This window comes from Nuphar pumila, chromosome 15 (genome assembly GCF_984573655.1).
Source record: "Nuphar pumila chromosome 15, dmNupPumi1.hap1.1, whole genome shotgun sequence".
NCBI classification, from domain to species: domain Eukaryota; kingdom Viridiplantae; phylum Streptophyta; class Magnoliopsida; order Nymphaeales; family Nymphaeaceae; genus Nuphar; species Nuphar pumila.
The window spans coordinates 22,078,744-22,099,929 of NC_143263.1; the positions used below are offsets into that span (position 1 = coordinate 22,078,744).

Here is a 21,186-nt window from a genome sequence, read left to right on the forward strand (position 1 = left end):
AGTAGGATCATAGCATCGATAACCTTTGTATTCATCTGCATACCCAACAAATCTGCACTGGACAGCCTTGTCCTGAAACTTATTTTGCAGAGATGAATCAAGATGTACATAACATACACAACCAAAAACACGCAGCTCATCGTAAGAGGGATGTTGCCCGAATAAAGTATAATAGGGAGATTTCCGATCCAAAAGTGCCATAGGAAGACGATTTATGATATGGACAGATGTGTGAAAAACTTCTGTCCAGAAACTAACGGGCACATTGCTATCATGTAACATGCTCATCGTGCTCTCGACAATATGCATGTGTTTCCACTCCGCAACCCCATTTTGTTGAGGAGTATGAGGGCAAGAAACCTGTCGACTTATTCCTTTATCCCGCAGAAAGGCAATAAACTCGTTCGATGAATACTCTCCTCCACCATCACATTGTAAATGCACAATATCACAAGCAAACTTTGTTTTGACCATCGAATGGAATTCCCGAAATATTTGAAAAACTTCATGCTTGTGTTTTAAGAAATATATCCAAGTATAACGGGAATAAGAATCAATAAAGATAACATAGTAACAACTGCCAGAAAGAGAAGAAATAGGTGTGGGTCCCCAAACATCAGAACAAATAATCTCAAATGGCTTTGAAGCTCTTTTATTTATAATATGAAAAGGAAGAACATGACTTTTGCAGAGTTCGCATGAAGAACATTTTTTATTATTATCAAAAAATGAACATAAACTAGACTCTGGAAGAAGACCATCAGATACAAGATTTTCAACGAAACCCCGACTACAATGTCCCAAACGACTATGCCAAATATCTGACTTATTACAATGGGATGAATTAAAAACTTCCAATGAAGGGAAAAACAAAGACTCTGAAGGTGAAGGCACTGAAGAATGCTTGGACGACTTCAACTGAAGAACTGGGACTGAAGACGAAGACACTGAAGGGATCTCCTTGAAGACGTACATGTTTCCTTGTCGCTCCCCCTTAGCGAACGTCTCCTTCGTTCGTAGATCCTTAACATAAACAGAAGAGGGAGTAAATTCGACGGAAGAATTCATATCGTCAACAAGTTTAGCTACAGAAACAATGTTCTTTTAATATTAGGAGCAAGAAGGACATTGGACAAGTGAAGTGAGGACTTTGACATCGGGTTATGTGCACTGCCAGTATGACTAATGGAGTGATAAGTTCCATCTCCCGTAACTATACTACCTTTTTCAAAATAAGGCAATAAGTGAGATAACTTACCCGCATTACCCGTAACATGTGTGGCGGCACCTGAATCAACATACCATTCGCCTTGTTCATTTTGCATGATCGTCATCTGTGACAATGCTGATAACAAAAGTTGTTGCACATCTGTGGATGGCACTTTTGTGTCCACAGTGGTAGCTAATTTATTCTCAATTTTGTTTATTTTTCCTCTGTTCTGTAGATTAAACCAACAATCAGCTTTCACATGTCCTCTTTTGTTACATAAGAAACAAGTGGGCACTCTCCTCTGATTTCTTGTATTAAAAATCCCTGAAATATTAGGTGTAGGCAAGATACCACGTCCTCCCTGCCCAAAACGTCTGCGGCCTCTGCCTCCTTGATGCCCTCCATTCCCTCGTCCAAAACCTACAGAAGTGTCCATGGCCAAAACTGAATGAGGACGAGCTTATTCATTTCCTTCTGCCCTTTGTTTCATAATCATCTCATGATGGAGAAGTTTCGCTTGAAGATTGTCAAAACTGGGCAACTGCGGAAGGCATGATAAAGCTGTGGTAAGCATGTCAAAATCAGGACCCAATCCATTGAGAAGTTGTTGAACTTTATCTTTATCTGCAATAGCACTTCCAATAACCGCCAATTGATCAGTAATACTCTTCAAGCGGCCTATGTATTCCATGACTGTCATGGAGCCTTTCTTCAAACTTTGAAATTCAATTTTTAAGTACATGACTCGGGCTTCTGATATCTGAGAATATGTTTGAGACAGCTTACAACACAGATCCGCCGCAGTGCAATCATCTGAAAGAGTAACCAACACTTCTTGAGAGAGTGTTGACGTAATATAAGCAACCAAAGACTGATCCCGCTTCCTCCAAGCTGTATACTCTGGATTCTTAATAGAAATGGTAATTTTGTCACCCTTCTCATCCTTGGTTTCCTGCAAAATAAGTCGTGATGGTATAGGAACTAAACCATCCAGATGTTCATCGAGATCCTGACTCCGTATAAAAGGAAGGATTTGCCTCTTCCAAGTCAAAAAATTAGAATGAGTAAGTTTTTCTGTAATGAGCTGACTCAAGAAATTTGCAGAGGGACCGGATGACGATGAGCAATCCATATCAATGGGACAATGAATAAGCAAATAAAACGAATGGAAGAAACAAACAGGTTTGAGATCACTTAATCAATCAGGAGTACTTCAACAAGACATGTACCTGTGCGACCGATATCTGGAAATAACCCTTTTTTTTTTAAACAGAATTGAGATTCCTGTAGGTGTTGCACAGGGAACACTAAATAGCAATAAAAAAATCTGGAATCAAAGAATTTCTGGAATCAAAGAATGAATAAAAAAAATTGACAGACGTTAAGAGGAGAAAACAAAAGAGATTGTTTGGAATTAGTCGTTGATGAATGACTGATTGCAATAAGTGACAGACGTTAAGAGTGAAAAAAAATGAAACAACTGATGGCTGCAATCGGTCGTTTATGGCTGCAGTCAGAGAGGAGAATAAAAAAGGGGTTTTGACTGATTGCAATAAGTGACAGATGAGGAGACAAGTTGCATAGATAGATTAAGGGGTAAAGACGAGTTGAAGAGACGAGTTGCAATAAGGGGAAGAGACAGATTAGGAGAGAAGAATGAAAAAGGAGAGACGAGCCAAAACCTGGTTCTTAAAATCTCGCTGAACAAGCCTCTAACAGGATTCCGCAACCTTGGGCTCTGATACCATATGAACTTTCGTATCTGTGGTTCAGCCTGCACAGGAAAGTAGAGAGAGAGAGAGAGAATCGGCTGGGGCGGCACTCAATCGCACGACCTCCAAGCCCTAACCTTTATATATATATATATAACAGGTATACAATGATCCTTGTAATATCAGAGATATTACAAGGATGCCATTAATGAGTAATGTTCAGCATGTGTTTCATTTAACATACCATGCGTACGCAAGTTATATTTTAACACAAACAACATTACCTGCGTTAGGCAATCTAATAAGACATTCTTGTTATTATCCATAGTTGGTCCCCTCATCTCATTTCATCACGTCATTATCACCACTTCATCTATCATAGACCCCTTTGTTGCAAAATGTTCTTACCAAGCCCCCTCATAAACTACCTCAAACACCTGGGATTTCCATTATATGACATGGTGCCCACCAAATTTTATAGCCTTTTTCTTTTTCTCAGGTTTGTTCATTTAGAACCTTCATTCTAGTTCCAGTGGTACCAGTTGAATGCATGATGTTCACATTAACTTCATCCTGAGTAAATAAGTTTTTGATGGCAGGTATGCATTATACTTGATGTTTCCTTTGGTTAACAGCCGGTGGTTGATGATTTACGTTACCTTGCATTATTGTCCTTAGTACTAATGTGTTAGGTTTAACATAGAAGCTTCTCTCTTAGATGGCAGATGTAATTGGTATTATTAAAAACTGGAATCGTTCATTATGTTACTGGTTTGCGTGTTGATATTTTTTCTGTTACCTGTAAATTAGGTTGATTAATTTTCCTCTCCCCCCTTTGAGAATTCATTGCAGTTAACGTTTCTGCTACCTCTTAATGGTCATATCCACTGTATTATAAGCATGTCCTTATATTATCTCTTGATCAAGCATTTTGCAGGAAAAAGGGGAATTCCGCTTAACTTTGCCCAAAATTCCAATAAACATCTGTTGAATCCCTCTGTTTTGAACCATTAAAGATTCATTCCTTGTTATAGCTTGTGTGCTTCCTGTTATAAGTACTTACAGTTCATCCCCACTACAATTACAATTATGTTACCACAAATCTGCATGGCATAGGGTTTGTTCATTTGTAATCATGCATACAAATTTCTGAAAGATAGCATACGATTTTATGAGGATGCCGCCGAAGTTATCATACCAGTACTATATATCCTTCTATTGTGTTTATATTTCCAAGATGCATTTCTTTGGCTGTTCATGGATGGAATTGTGCCTTTACGATTTAATCAAAATAAGCTATTGGTATTTCTTAGTGATTCGGTTCATGGATTCCGTTTGTTACAACTATTTATATAATTAGACTACTCAGGCCTTCTTATCTGCTACCGAGACATTGCTCTCACTATGTCAGACTTAATGTTCCTATAAATGGTATTTTCCTTTTCAGTAAGTTTGCATACCATTCTTGTGGCTTATCATATAGTACCCTGCATAGTATATCTCCATGGCACTTCTGTTGCTTTTCCCCTTTAATCAGTGCTTGCCCCACAACATTTTTAGGTATTTGATGGTCTCTCTCTCCATCACAGCATGCATATCCTGCCATTTGCACTCCCACACTCTTATTAGTGTTTGTTGTACAACATACTACCCAAAATCCCACTTCAATGTTACCATGCCACAATCCCATTCACCGCATGCATTCTCACACTTCCATTGTTTCCAACTCACCTACCTCCATCTGCTGTGACTTCCACAGCAATACCTGTAGCATGGTCCTCACTGTTAGAGTCCTCACCTGCACTAACTTACATTCCATTATGGTATTGTTACACCTCCAGCTTCACCTTCCCTTAGTACATATCCCTGTCACATCTTCATAGCCTATCCACTCCACACTGTGGTGACACTTGCTTTATTGCTTATACCATTTGCTGCAATCTCCACCTTTACCTACCTACAAGATACAATATACTCTCATATCATCCATACATTTTGATGTCATATCTCATTATCAGTTTAGGATATTATGTATACATGATAGCAGCCATTTTCTTAGTAGTTTGGTACATTACACATGTGCGTCAATATATATATATATATATATATATATATATATATATATATATATATATATATATATTCTCTCATCATCATAATGCCTTGTATATACATTTTTTTTTATGTTTTCTCATTAACACTCAGATATCTTTAGGTATATTCTAGTTTTATCATAACCTCTGAATTTCTCTTCAGACTTGATGTTTTGCCATATAATAACCTTATTTTGTAGGGATGCGAAAAAAAAATGTTGATTTCCTCTTAGATTAAGATTTTGTCATTTCAATTCCAGTTTAGTAATTGTAATAGCTAGATATTAATGAGAACCTGATATTTCCAGTTCTAGATAGGATGTATGAGCATCGTAGATATCAAGTTGCTTGTTTCATATTACTTTTCTATTATTTTTCAAAAAATCACGAATGGGAACACGAATGGCACGTGCATCATTCTAATAAGAGGTAATTAATCCTAAGCAAATGACCCACATTAATGGCCATAGTCAAAATGTGAACAATGTTTAGGATTTTTATCTTTTATAGAATAACATTGGATCCACACTGGGTCTCTTTTTAAAAATCATCATATTTTTCTAAATATTTTCTTCCTTTATCAGAGTTTAACTTAAAATTAACTCAAAATATATATCAATGGCCATAGTCAGGATATATTGAGAGTTAATTTCATTTTAAACTCTATAAAGGCACAAAAAATGTGTTTTATTCTTCACTTGAATTTTAATACGATTATTATATAATACATCTTATGACCATAGTCAGAGATGTATTATATCTTAAATCTTATTTCAATTCATTTAAAAAATGAAATATCTTTTCAAATATTCAATTTTTAAAAAATTCTTTAATTCATTTCATCATTTAGGATAGAATCACATCATACTTTCAAAATCCTTTTTTCAAAATCCAAGTGATTTTGAGATATACTTTCAAAGCATCCTCTTCATTTCTCAAATCAATCTTTAAATCTTATTCAAATTCATCCTTCTATGATTCAAACTTCAATTTCAAAGTCCAAATTGACTTTGAAGTTCATTTGTATATTCAAAATTCAGTTTCCAATTCAAAATCTAATTACATATTCATTTTCAAATTCAAATTCAAATTCAAAATCTTAAAATCAATCTCAAATTCTAAATTCATTTTCAAATTCAAAGTCTAAATTTAATATCAAATTTCAAACTCATTTCAGATTCCAAGTCTAGATTCATCTTTTCAAAATTCAAATCATTTCTTCAAGGATATTTTCGAAAAACTTGTTTCAAAATCACTTGGAAAAACCAAAATTTCTGAAGCACTTCTCAAAAGCATACATTTATGCATTGACATTGCACAAGCACGATTCCTTTTGCATTTAGACTTAGAATAAATTCTTCGACTATATTTTAGGCAAAGTAAAGGCATAAATTCGATCCTTGGTTCGATTACCTCTGATAAAGATGCCAGAAACGATCAAACCTCGTACCGACGAGCGAGCCCCGTCTCTCAATTTTTCCCACAAATATTTCAAAAACGGAGGCGAGTAATTTTTCAAAATCTCTTTAAAATTAAGGTCAAGTGAGACCTTTGTAAAAGAGTTTCTCTCACTCTTCTTTTCTTTTCTCTTCTCTCTTATTTTCTGTCTTTTATTTTCCCCTTCAAAAAGGGAAATAGAGGCTAGAAAGGAAGAGAGAGAATACCAAGAGAGGAAAAATTTTGTGATGATCACACCTAGGAAAAGATCTACTATTGATCTGTCTATCCATATAGATGCCACAGTTTTTGGGCTTGAGGCCTGAATTAGGCCAGGCTAAAGCATAACAACCATGATTAGGTTGTTTTCAAATTGCAATAATAAAATCGCCTAGAAAGTGGCCAAAACTCATAGTAAAATGATCCTAATTCAAACCAATTTTTAGCAGAAACCTAACATTATATGCTACCAATCTAGCAATCAATCAGTTCCTATCAGAAAGTAAGTGAATATCTCATTTCTCAGTCTATTTAATCCTTTCTCATGTCCTTTATGTCCCCATACAGGTTTTTGAAAGAGGTCAGTGTTAAATTATGTATATATAAATATATATATACATATACTTATATATATACATTCGTATATATATAAGTATATATATGTATATATACATAATATATCTCTTTTTCTTTTTCTGTACAAACCAAAAACCCAATAGGGGTGTTTTGGTAAATCCACATGTATTTTTTCTTTTTTACTTTTTCTTTGTTTCTTTTTCCCCTTTTTCCTTTTTCTTTTTATTTTTCCAGTTTTACTTTTAAAGGACCATAAGGGGCCCCACCTATCTAGTCGTTGGGGCCCCAACAGTCATATTTATGACCGTTGGGGCTCCCAACGACTAGAGGGGAGCCCCCTTTATGGTCCTCCTTTATCTCTCCTCCTCTATATATAGAGGAGGCTCCCCCTTGTAAATGTATTGGGTTTTCACCCTTCTTTTCCTTTCTTCTCATTTTCTACTTTTGAGAGTTTTGTGTGTGCACTTTTGGTGTTTGTGCTCTTGGCTCTAGTGGTCACTCTTAAAGAGTGCTTTTTGCTCTATTGGTGCTTCCGCCTCTTTTCATTACAGTCAGAGAGTTCACAGAATAGCTAATATGTCAGAGAAAGTAGTACTTGAAGGTATGTTGCTAAAATCCACGGGAATTTGAGAATGCTAATAGTGCAACTAAGTGGTAGATCCTTTATGGTTCATATAGACCATATCCTACTATAATAGAATCATCTACACAGTTCTGCAACTAATCAATTTTTTCATATACATAAGGTAACTACACTAATTTTAAAGTTGTAACCATTCCACGTGCTTAGTTTTACTGACAATCAACTTTTATACTACACAGTGTAACAAAATTAACATAAAAACTTTATTTTGCTCAAAGCTTGCATAATTTAGATGGAAAATGCTAGCCAGACATTAACATTAGTCCTGCAAAAAAATCAACATTTTCCTATGCATAAGGTAACTGGATTAATTTTCAAATTCTAATCATTCTACATTCTTAGCTTTTCTGACTATCAAAGTTTACTGTGCACAGTGTAATAAAATTAACATTAAAACTTTATTCTGCTCAAAGCTTGCATAATTTAGACAGAAAATGCTTGCCAGGCAGGCATTGTCATAAAAAAAGTCCTCAGATATGTATTTATGGTAAAATTTAACTAAACATGCCCTGCATAATTACATGGACATTTTACTGAAAATATTCTGCTCAGTTACCAATACATTACCAGAGAAATTGACAGGCAAAAAAACATCAGTAGCAGGGTTCCATAGTGCAGTATCAATGCCATTCAAAATACCAAAGTACCTAAGAATCAGATGAATATTATCATGTAAAAGAATAGAAGTCAAGAAAACATTTCAAAGAAAATTCCATCAAAAAGCAAGAGAATGCCAAGTGCTATATCACCCAATTAAAAGTTCATTTGAACCATAGTAATAGGACTCAACCTTCCATAACAAAAACACAAAAAGTAATCTTGAAGGAGAGTTTGATGCCATATATATATAGAGAGAGAGAGAGAGTCTTTTCCCAATAAAACATGCAATGTACTGCATGTGGATCCCCCCAACATGACCTGAATTTAAATATGCAGCCAAGTACATGGGATGTGGATAAGAACCTATAGTTTGGACATGAGTCCAGATCTGATTAATTTACATAACAGAAAAATTGCTTGTAGGACTTGAACTCTACTTAGATTATGTATTTTAAATGTGCCGACTCTTATGTGATGTAACCCTCTTTTGGATATTTCTCTATGCCTCAGTGCTCCTAGATTTCTTCACCAAACCTCTCGGTGCTCCTAGATTTCACTTTCTCTTAGGGAAACTTTTGGTTATCCAACAATAAGTTTAAGGGCAAGTGTTAAAAATGTAAATATACATAGATATATTTATATATTTATATATTTATATATATATATATATATTATTTATTTGTATATAACTAGGTTAGTTTAGTTAGGTTTCTTTTTTTTATTTTTTAGTTGGGATGAGACTAGTCAACAAAGGCCCAAAGAGTCGTTGGGAGTCCAAAGGCTCTATTTAGAGTCGTTGGGAGTCCAACGGCTCTATTTAGAGTCGTTGGACCCCAACGACTCTCCTTGTTTGAGCTCCAACTTTATGTATAAATAGAGGGCAAAACCCCCACAATATGTAGGCTTCTTGCATGAGCATTGATCAATAAAATATTAATTTTTATCCATTTTGTTTGCCCCCTTTAGTGGGTGTTTGTGTGTGAGCTCATTTTGTGGCTTGTGTGTTCTCTTGGTGCTTTGGTGGAACTCTTTTGAATGTCCACATTGTTGTTCTTGGTGAACATCTTCAGAGGCTCTTGTTTCCTTTCAATGGAAAAGTATATTGGTGGTGTTGAGTTGATTCATAGTGCAATTACTAGATTTGATATGAATTTTCTGACAATGAAAAGTCTAGTAAAGAATAGAGTTACACTAAAAAAATTGTTTTCATAAGATGAGTGAATTATGGGATTGTAGATATTATCGTCATGCACAAAAAGGAAAGCCCAAAGAAATTGTAGAAATTGTATTTAGAAGTAAATTATGGGATTCTTGTTGAAAATAAATATATCTTTGATAAAGGTGCTTGTGAAGATAGACCAGCTATGGGTTATCTCTATGAGGCTATGGGTAAGGCAAAAGAGGCCATTAGAGATAATTTGAAGGAGAAGAAAAAATTGTACAAAACATCATTGATCATAGGTGGACTGGGCAACTTCATCAACCTCTTCATGTTGCAGCATATTATTTAAATCTTGCATTTAGATACGTTTAAAATGGACAGAGAAGTTAACAAGGGACTTTTAGATTTCATCGAAAGGTTGAACCATGATTATAGCATTCAAAATCAAATTCATAAGGAAATGAAAACTTATGAGAATGCATTGTATGATATGGGAAGACCTACAGCAGTGCGAAACAGTGCCACGATGCGTCTTGATAATTTATTTTGTATATTTCAATTTTAATTTTATAGTGTTATTTAGTTATGATGTTTTGTATGATTATATTTGTTATTGTCTTATTGATTTCTAATTTTCATGTTTTTTTCTCAGACATGCGGTGAGCCAAGTTTGGAAGATGTTCCAAATTTGAGAGCTTTTGTCATTCGCAATTTTAGCCAAACATGTAGTGCAAGTAGATGCAAGAGAAACTAGAGTATCTTTGAGCAAATCCATACAAAAAAAAAGAAATAGATTGGAGCACAAAAGGCTTAATGACCACGTCCACGTTCGCTACAACTTAAGACTGAGGCAGAGGTATATAAAATTATAAAGTTTATTTGTCATTTTCATGTGTTTATTTAAAGTTTTTTTTATATCATTCAAAACTCAACTAATTTTATTTTTTTCATGTTATCTTTTTAGGCAAATCAAAAAGTTGTCATCAAGGAGGCACAAAAAGCAATTTGATCTCATCAGTTTGGAACATTTTGACATTTTGATGAATTGGATGCATGGATTGAAGAAGAAGTAGGGACTCTTTTGAATGAAGAGGATATTAAGTGGATTAATGTGGAAGGAGCTCAGGAGATAGATGATGAAGACCCCACGTATCTTGGAAACAATGTAGATGTTGAAGAAGGAGAAGAAGAAGAAGAAGATAATAATGATAAAAAGGATTATTATGATTATTGAGGTTTTATATAATATGTTTTAAAGAAACTTGGTTATTTAACAATTAATTGTTTATAAACTTGTTTATTTTGTTTTTGTTTTTGTTTATGTAACATGAAAGTATGATTCTTGTAGCATGTTTTTAATTGGAAGATATTTAATATTTTGCATTGCTCTTGTGAGATATGCATGGAATATTATCTATGATTACATATAAGTTGATGTTTGATGATGTCTTATGCGGCTCATAGAGACATAAATGCTTCATATATGATTTTGTGGTTATATTTTGTGCAATTCATCATTGTTTCATGTGATATGTTTTTTTTAGAACTTTTTCTAATTTGTTCTGATTTTTCTTGATTTTTTGGAAATTTTTTATTAAAAATTTATGATATTTTGCGATACTGATACGATAAAGTGCTACTTTGGGCCCGACTGATACAGGTAACTATACGATACTTACAACCTTGGTTGATATAGCTTTAAAAAGTATTGATTCAAGTTTCTAATAGATGATACTGTTTCCAAAAAAATGGTATGAATTTCTAAAAACTTGATAATACTGCAAACATAAACTATCAAAAACATACAAACATGAAAATGGACACCTGAATGCATTCTTTTATGTAAAGAATTACTGGAAATGCACAACAAAATGGTTTCCATGTCACCAGAATAATATTGCACCTGCCTAATCACACAATAGAAATGGAGATGCAATACACTTGTGCTGTAAAATGCACACACATATCAAATTAAATGTTTATATCGCTTTCAGAGCTATCAAGTTATCAATCCCCAACATATTAAAGATGTTCAGAGAAGGAGCTAAAACTTGAATTAGATAATAGCTGATATAAGTAGAAAATATTAAAAAGTCTCAGAAAAGACTGAAAAAAGGGAACAGGGATGTAACAGAACTGCTGCTCACTTTTCACGGTTTCGAATTAGTGTACTTGCAAGCCAACCAGAACACAGTGTTTCATTTAGATATGTTGGAGAGACTGTGCTGCAAACAGAAGAAAACTCATCTGAGGGATATGCTTAAGAATGCATCAGAAAATAGTGGTAGACAGTCTAAACTTATTTTGAGAAGTTTAATCGATAAGCATGATAATGCTGTTAGCAGTACAAGGCATAATTGGGGAAGGGGTTTACGAGAAACACCTTTATGCATGAGAATATAAATGCTGGCTACAATTCAAATCAGGTTCACGCAAGCATATTGATAATGCAAGAATAAATTGAGAAACTACAAAGAAAACAAGACAATGCAAAGGCCTCACCCAACTAATTATGATCCTCCTCTGTGTCAACACAACCGAGTACACATAAAATGGGCAGAAAGATGTTTACAATTACATATTAATCTAGGAGCATTGTTAAGTACATAATGTGTAACACACATAATACAGGAAAAATATCGGTAACTAAACATCCTGAAGGACCTAACAACATGAAAAAAAAATAAAACAAGCTGAAATAGCCAACCAAAAAGGCCTAAGCCAATTCCAGTAAGCAAAATTGGAAGGAATTCCTTACAATACCTGCATAACACCACCAGGATTTAGGGATATATCTGCTTACGCATTTATTTAGCTTGATGTGTGGTTTCGCATATCAAGCATCGCTTTCTGTCATTTACTTTGCCGCCTCGCTATTGTGCTCAGGCTCTTGTTTGTGCATTTTTTTAGCTGGGGTACAGTTTCGTACCTCGTGCATTGTTCACGCATTTATTTAGCCGGGGTACGGTTTCGTACCTCGAGCATTGCTTACGTAGTATTTGGCTGATGTACGGTTTCGTACATCGTGCATTGCTTACATAGTTTATTTGGCTGATGTCTGGTTTCGTACATCGTGCATTGCTTACACAGTTTATTTGGCCAATGTACAGTTTTGTACATCGTGCATTGCTTACGTAGTATTTGGCCAATGTACGGTTTCGTACATCGTGCATTATTTACGCAGTTTATCTAGCTTGATGTGTGGTTTCACACATCGAGTCTCGCTTTATGTAAATTACTTTGCCGCTAAAATATGCACAAGCTTACGCTTACTCTTAAAGACTCATATTTGTGCATCCTCACCTAGTCTTTTTAAATAAAAAGGGATTTTATGTAAGATTTAAATATTTGAAAAATCTATTGTTTCGAAAAGCAAAAATCAAACTTTGGCGGTTGCACATTCGCGACCAAGTCTTTCCCTCAACCTCGCGTAACCCTAAGAGTTACGTACAGTCGTTCGTTTTGATAATCGATAATGACTCATATATCTCCGGCCAAAGGTACGGGACATCGAGATTTTCTAAATAGAGTTGGGGTTACATTGTAATATTTGTATTTACATAAATGCAAACCCGTAGGACACGCAAGAGCGTATCCTATTCTACCTGCTTCTTACTTGCTCGTTTTCGAAAGACACGAGTTTACATATAAGCATGTGTTTGGGTGTGGTTCTGTTGAGAAACCCATACCCCGTTTATCGAAACCAGTATCGCGAGACATGCGTAGCATGCGGATACTGCGATAGACGGATGAGAGATCCGTGAAGATCTCGTTTCGTGCGAGTTGCATAAAGTTGTATCCATAGGTTTAAAAGATAAATATGTTAGAATGGACCACCGTACACATGAAGTGCAAGAAGGAAGGAGGCGAGATGAAAAGAAGGGCTGCGGCAGCAAAGGGAGACTTCTTTCTCTTAGGAGTCGTTTCCTATTCCATGTATGTATTTATATACAAAAAGAATGTGGGTTGGATCAATTATGATTTGGATCCATACCCGAATACATTAAAATTACATATTGCATCAGAAACAGAAAACCCGATCCATATTAGAGACCCAACTTCAGTTTTATGATACAGTCTTAATACCCTCCCTCAAGTTGTGCATGGTCCATTACTATGGACAACTTGCCTTTGAGATACCAAAACCGCGACTCGTAAGTCCTTTGGTAAGAAGGTCAGCAACCTGATCTCCTGTTGGTACATAAGTTGAATAATTTCTTTGTCCTCAACTTTCTGTCGAACAAAATGTTGATCGATCTCTATGTGTTTTGTTCGACCATGATGGATAGGATTGAAGGCAATTTGTATGGCACTTTGATTATCGCAAAACAGATTTGCAGTGTTCACCCTCTCTCCTATTTCGGTTAATAAATGTCCTAACCATGTAACTTCAGCAGTAGCGGATGCCATGGATTGGTACTCAGCTTCTGTACTGGAACGCGCAACAGCACGTTGCTTCCGACTACTCCATGCTATTAAGTTTCCATCAACATAAACACATTACCCGGAAACTGGTTTTCTATCGTCTGGATCTCCTGCTGTAAAACCCCATTTAAAAAATAAATAAATAAATAAATTTGTTTTGGACCCGACCCGGGCCCCTTCTTCATTAGGGTTTTAAGTAACCCGAGCATTCCCGAGCGCCGCACCTCCCCCCCTTTGATATCGGGCGAATTAGGGAAACCCATCGAGGGTTTCCCCATTCGTTGCCCCGTGTGCCTTTAAGAGAGACGTTGGAGGGCGAGGGGAGTCACGCCTTCCTCTAGCAGCCCTCGCCCCCCATCGCGCCGGTCTTCTCCCTCGCTGCGCACGCCGCCGACGCCGGCCACCGCCTCCCAGGTACGCCATCCTCCCTCTTCTCTTCCTCACCCCCTCTCTGTCACCTCGTCGGGAGGCCGACAGGCGGCTCACAGCCCCTACCGCGGCCTTCCACCACCCCCTGTGCCCATCGGGGGCCTGACAGGTGGCCTACGGGGCCCCTGTCGTTCCCTTCCCCCTCTGGGATTCGCCGGAGTGCCGACAGGGGACCTATGGCCCCTGCGACACCCCCCTTTTCTTTGTCACCTCGCCGAGAGGCCGACAGGCGGCGCACGGCCCCTGCCGCGCCCTCCCCTCTCCTTTGTGGCCTGCGAAGGGGTCAGCAGGAGATTGGTGGCTCCTGTCGCCCCGGTCTCTCTCATTGGCAGGGGTTAGCCCCCCCCCCCCTGCCGCCTCTCGATCTCTGGTAGGCAGGGGCAATGCCCCTGCCGTTTCCTATTTCCCGGCAGGCAGGGGCTCGCCCCCTGCCGCCTCTTGGCTTCTGGGTGGGCAGGGATTTTCCCCCCTTCTGCCCTTGATTCTCGGCACGCAGGGGGCCAGACACCCTCTGCGGCTCCGTGAATTTGCCAGGTAGGGGTCGAGGCCCCTGCCATTTGTTGGTTCTTCAGGCAGGGGCCAAGGCCCCTGCCGTCCCTTGATTCGTCAGGCAGGGGCTGGGGCCCCTGCCATTTCCCCATTTTCGTCAGGCAGGGGCTGGAGCCCCTACCATTTCCCATTTTCGTCATGCAGGGGCTGGGGCCCCTGCCATTCCCCATTTTCGTCAGGCAGGAGCCAAGGCCCCTGCCATTCCCTGTTCATCAGGTAGGGAACGAGGCCCCTGCCATGCGTGACCTTTTTGTGGCAGGGGTAGAGGCCCCTGCCCTTCGCTTCTTTGTCAGGCAGGGGTCGAGGCCCCTGCCATTAGCTATTTTGTCAGGCAGGGGCCGAGGCCCCTGCCATTCGCTACTTTTGTCTGACAGGGGTCGAGGCCCCTGCCATTCACTAGTTTGTCAGGCAAGGGCCGAGGCCCCTGCCATTCACTATTTCGTCAGGCAGGGGCCGAGGGCCCTGCCATTTGTGTTCAGTCTGGAAGGGGCCGAAATCCCCGGTCACCTAATCCTACCCTTGCTCCCGTCGCACCATTTAATTAAATTATCATAATTGAATACTCACACTTTTGCAGACTTCGCATCGAACCCCGCTCTGGCTCCGCGGCCTGAGCCTCGTATCATCTACACTCGTAGACGCACGCAGTTGCACGACATCCCGAGGTAGGGGAAAGTCGCACGAAGAGTTTGTATAAACAAAATAAAATAAGACGTCTGAGATAGAATAGTTATTTTGCATACCTGCTTATCTGAAGAAGTATTTGTTGGTCAGAGTTTTCCTCTTTTTGATTCTTTTAAAATTGCATGCTCAATGGGAGACTCATTTTAGAAAGAATCAAGTAGTTAATTGGTTTACCTGTTACCTGTAGGATTACTTAACTCGTGATTGTCTGTTCTGGATGCTTATTCTTTTGAAACTGCATACTTAAGGTAGACTTTGTGAATAGACTCATATTCTGGAGAGAAAACCATTGCAATTGTTATTGTAACTGAACCTTAAGGCATGTACGATATGATTTTTTATGTGAGGTCATGGAGTATCTTGAAGTGGGAAATCAACACTTTATTGATTTTGATGTGATAATGTCAGCCTCCACAGGCCAATCGCTCAAAGAGCAATACATGTCATGTATGAACCAAAATAATCATAAAACATTATATGTTGCCCTCTCATCGTAGTCGTATCTCTAGGGAGGTACAACCGTACTTTTGGACAAGTACGTCCTATGTGGGTTACGATGGTTGGATGATGAGGTTGTAGCAACCTCGATGGGTGCATTTAGCACAATGCTGAGATCACATAAATGGTGACCATTCGCCTTCACAGGCAAAATGCTCGAGTGGGTCTAATAGACCAAAGCATGTAGGATGGGGCGGCGGTTAAGAAACCCCCGTCGTACCCATTCGACTTTCACGGTTCATCAAGGGAGAGGATGGATGGTACAAAAACTCTGATGGACAGGTTGTTAACAACCACCCCACGGGCAAAAGACTCGGTTTCCCCAGTCATCGGAGTTAGGGGAATTGGGATTACCATAAATTATCCTATGTGGTAACTCCCAGGTACTTCTGCAGAAGTTGGATGCATCCATGGGCCACGAATGCCTTTGGGGATTTACTCTCTTGGTCACTGACCGTCCCCTTAGGAGCGGACTCAGTCAGCCATCCGGGTTAATGAAAAACACCTGACATAATAAACCCCCGGATCGGTCTCGGTTGTTTCTACGTTTCGCGTCTGTGCGTACCCACAGGCTAGTTAATATCAGAACTTAAAGAATATCTTAATGAATAGTTGTAGATGATTGAGACTTACACTACTTGAAATACTTCAACTAACAACTCTTTGCACATATTACACTTGTTAGAATAGATTACAATTGTATTGATTGCTTAAATATCATAACTGCTTATCTCATGAATGTCCTGTTTTATTTTCATTCTACTTATCTATTCGTGCACCTACTGGTTTGTTATGAAACTGACCCATTTCATGGGCAGGTGAGGAGTAGGACTTCACTGGCGGCCGATGGCGTGGTGCAATATGGATCAAGATTTATCTTCTTTCTGCTGGCGGCTTGGCTCTGGGTCTTTTTGGAGTTTTCTTTAGATTTATTGAACTTTGAAACAAAATGCTCATTTTGTAATAAACTGCAGATTTTTAATCTATTCCTTATTTCTTCAATTCCTTTAAGTGGTTGTACATGTGAATGATGGTTTTTCAGCTAACGTACCTAGGATTGTTGACTTGTGTTCTTTTCTAAATGTCTTCCGCTGTCGTTTTTAAAAGTTACAACTTTAAATCTTTGAAAGGTTTTTCGATAAGGTTTTCGAAATCACAAGTCGAAATTTTGGGGTGTTACACTTGCCCAGTCTGCATCTGCATACACTTCAAGCTGTCTATGTTCTCCTTTTGTCTTTGATTGATGATAAATGAGTCCATCTCCAAGAGTACCCTTCAAGTACCTAAGAATTCTTTTAACAGCATTCATGTGTTTTGTATATGGATCCTGCATGAACTGAGAGACTTGATTCACTGCATACACAATATTCAGCCTTGTAAAAGTAAGATATTGAAGCATCCCAACTAATCGACGATAATACTTTGGGTCTTTATATGCCTCCTCATCCTGAGCACTGAGTTTATGGTTTAACACGCTAGGAGTATTCAATGGCTTGCAATTCTTCATTCCTGATTTCTCCAAAAGATCCAGAGCACACTTGTGTTGGGTCAACAAGAGACTAGTATTTTGTCGATCCACTTCAACCCCCAAGAAATATCGTAGAACACCCAGATCCTTTATTTTAAACTTCTGACTCAATAGGACCTTTGTGGTCTCTATATGCTTACAAGAATTTCCTGTAATAATAATGTCATCTACATATATGAGGAGTAAGATGCTGACCTCGTATTCTCGAAGGATAAACAATGAATGATCAAGTTGAGATCGAATGAATCCATATCGTTGTACTTCAATGGAGAAACTGTCACACCATGAACGTGATGCTTGCTTCAGTCCATAGATGGCTCATCACAACCTACAAACATGTGTCTCAGGATTGTTTTCTGCATAACCAAGAGGTTGCTCCATGTAGACTTCTTCTTTTAGATCACCATGTAAGAATGCATTTTTAACATCAAGTTGACTTAAAGGCCATCCATGCTGAACCGCTAAGGGTTAACAAGTCGTATGATTCCCATTTTTACAACTGGACTAAAAGTCTCGTCATAGTCTTCTCTATATGCTTGTGTGAAGCCTTTAGCGACAAGTCTTGCCTTATATCTTTCAATGGATCCGTCAGGTACTTGATCTTATATACCCATTTAGACCTTACAACATTCTTATCCGGCGACCTAGGAACTATTTCCCAGGTCCTACATTCATGCAAGGCTCTCATTTCTTCATTCATAGCACCTACCCATTTTGATGACAATGAGGCTTAAGAAAAATCAATGGGTTCTTCCTGTTTTTCAACCTGCGCAACATATAACTGCATTTATGTGGAAAAGTTCTCGTAACTTACCCATCTTTCAATTGGGTGTCTAATCCTCTCTGAGCGTCTGACATGCTCAGTTGTGTTGGGTGTATCTCTTCTCCTGGCATATACTGCCCCTTTAAACCTTCTATCATTTGCAGTGGGAGACATAACAGATTCCTGAGCAGCTGTCAACATGTTCCCTCTAGATCCTGCATTGGTTTCCATGGGTTCACACTCATTTATCACTGTATGACATGGAGCAGAGTTATCCATCTCCAGTTGATTAAATAACTCATTTGCAAGCCACGGCTGATAGCCTTCTTCTTCCTTAGTGGCCTTTCCTTCCTTGTTTGAGTTTTGAACATTGTTCTCATCAAAGAAAAGATTTCACGAGACTTTAATGCGTTGAGTGTCTGGATCATAGCATCAATATCGTTTATATTCATCAGCATACCCAACAAACTTGCATCTACAAGCTTTATCCTGAAATTTGTTACGTTGGGAACTATCAATATGAACATAGCATACACATCCAAACACTCGCAGTTGACTGTATTGAGGCTGGGTACTAAACAATACGAAATAAGGAGTTAAATTATTTAACAACCTCATTGGTAACCGATTTATTACATAAACCACAGTGTGAAATGCTTCTATCTAAAGACTTAAAGGAATTTGAGTGTCATGCAACATGCTTAGGGCACTTTCGACGATAAGGCGATGTTTTCTTTCTGCGACCTCATTTTGTTGTGGCGTATGTGGGCAAGATATTCTACGCCTTATCCCATTATTTTGAAGAAATTCAGTAAATTCCTTTGATAGATACTCTCCTCCTCCATCACACTGAAAATGTTGAATATTTGTCGAGAATTGATTGACAACAAGAGCATGGAATAAACAGAAGAATTTGAATACCTCAGATTTGTATTTCATAAAATAAATCCAAGTGTATCTTGTATAACTATCAATGAATGTGACATAGTAACGACTACCAGACAAAGAGGATTGTGAAGCAGGTCCCCAAACATCAGAATGAACAAGTTCAAAAGGAAAAGAAGCTCTTTCATTTATTGAATTAAAATGAAGCACATGACTCTTACACGACTGACAACTAGAACAAAGGAAACCATCAACATTATTACACTGACTTGACTTTGAAATAAGACCACTCGACAATAATTTCTCGAGAGGAATTATTACAATGACCCAAATGACGATGTCAAATATTTGACTTATTATACAAGGACAGACTTAAACAATCTTTAGATGAATCCAACTTGAATGGTTGAGCAATGGACGATTTTGGTCCAACTCTACAAATAGAAAAAGGAGCTTCTTTTAGGATATACATGTTTCCCTTTCGTTCTCCCTCAACGAGCGTCTTCTTTGTGAGTGGATCCTTGACACAGACAAAAGGAGTAAATTCGATGCAAGAATGAATGTCATCAACTAGTTTAGAAACAGAAATGATGTTTTTGACAATATTAGGAGAATGAAAAGCATTGGACAATTTTAGGGAACCAACGAAAAGAGGAATATTCACATTTCTAGTGTAAGTTATTGGATGAAGAGCTCCATCTCCAGTTTTAATACTTGCATTTCCATGATAAGGGATGGGTTTCGAAATCCTACCAATATCGCCTGTCACATGTGCTGCAGCTCCAGAATCAATGTACCAAGTTCCTTGATCACCCTGTTTAAAATTTAATCTTGACAAAGCTGATATCAAAAGATTCTTGACACTGTCTTCATCCCATTGATTTCCTCCAGCTCTTCCCCTGCTTGACGATCCTGTCGTATTCATTTTACCTTTGTTTTGCGGGTTGTGCCAACAATTTGCCTTGATATGTCACTTTTTATTGCACAAATAACATGTTGGAACATTTTTAAAATTGTGATTTCCAGAAAAGCTCGGTGTGCTAGGCATGGGTAGCAATCCACGCCCCCCTTGATTATTCCTTATCTGTCCATGTCCTCCTCGGAAGTAACCACGTCCTCTCCCAGAATTTGTCCCTGCAAACAGTACTTCTTGGTTTCCTGAATTGTTGCTTACATCTTCGCCTTTGATGGAAATTTTATATTGTAGTAATTTCGCCCGAAGATCTTCAAAGTTAGGAAGTGAAGGAAGACACAAGAGAGATGTAACCAACATGTGATAATCTGACCCAAGCCCGTTTAGCACTTGTTGAACTTTATCCTTATCAGAAATCATACAACCCACCATAGCCAATTGGTCTGTGATGATCTTCACCTTGTTCATATACTCTGTAACAGTCATGCTCCCCTTTCTTAGGAGCTGAAACTCCCTCTTCAAATGCATAATTCTTGCTTCTGAAATTTGTGAATATGTCTTTGCAAGCTGTTCCCACAGCTCCACCACTGAACACTCATCTGGAATACCTACAAGAACCTCTTGTGAAATAGTAGAGGTAATGTAGGCTACAACAGCCTGATCTCGTTTTCTCCAAGCAGTAAATTCAGGGTTTTGAATCAGCCTATTAGAAGCCTCTCCTTTATCATCCATAACTTCCTGCACAATAAATTATGGTGGTGCAGAAATTGTTCCATCTAGGTGTCCATAGAGGTCGAGACTCTTAATAAAAGGCAGTATCTGCCTTTTCCAGGTCAAGTAGTTGTTGTTATTCAAATTTTCAGAGATAAGTTGACCTAGAAAACTAGATGGCAGGGTAGGAGAATCCATGAAAACTGAAATTGAAACAAGGAAAATATGGCAAACGAACCCGTCTGACTGCTGCCAAATACTCAAGGATTAACGTCAGATTTAAGATAGATTCTGACGGATGGAATATGAATGCAGGAGAAGTCTGGAAGGAAAACTCAAGCTGGATTGTAACAAAGGTAGAAGGAATA

The 21,186-nt window shown here is 38.2% G+C and overlaps 1 protein-coding gene across 3 annotated transcripts in view; it reads right to left on the bottom strand.

Annotated features, from left to right (window-relative positions):
* The window catches only part of LOC149814773 (uncharacterized), a 246,661-nt gene that overhangs the window by 125,840 nt on the left and 99,635 nt on the right, over nt 1–21,186 (bottom strand). For all 3 annotated transcript variants that reach the window (XM_089990247.1, XM_089990248.1, XM_089990249.1), the window contains 2 exons: nt 11,581–11,658; nt 8,239–8,318 (listed from right to left, as the gene is read on the bottom strand). In XM_089990247.1, coding sequence (XP_089846373.1) covers nt 8,239–8,318; nt 11,581–11,658 — 158 coding nt within the window. The remainder of the gene's footprint in view (nt 1–8,238; nt 8,319–11,580; nt 11,659–21,186) is intronic.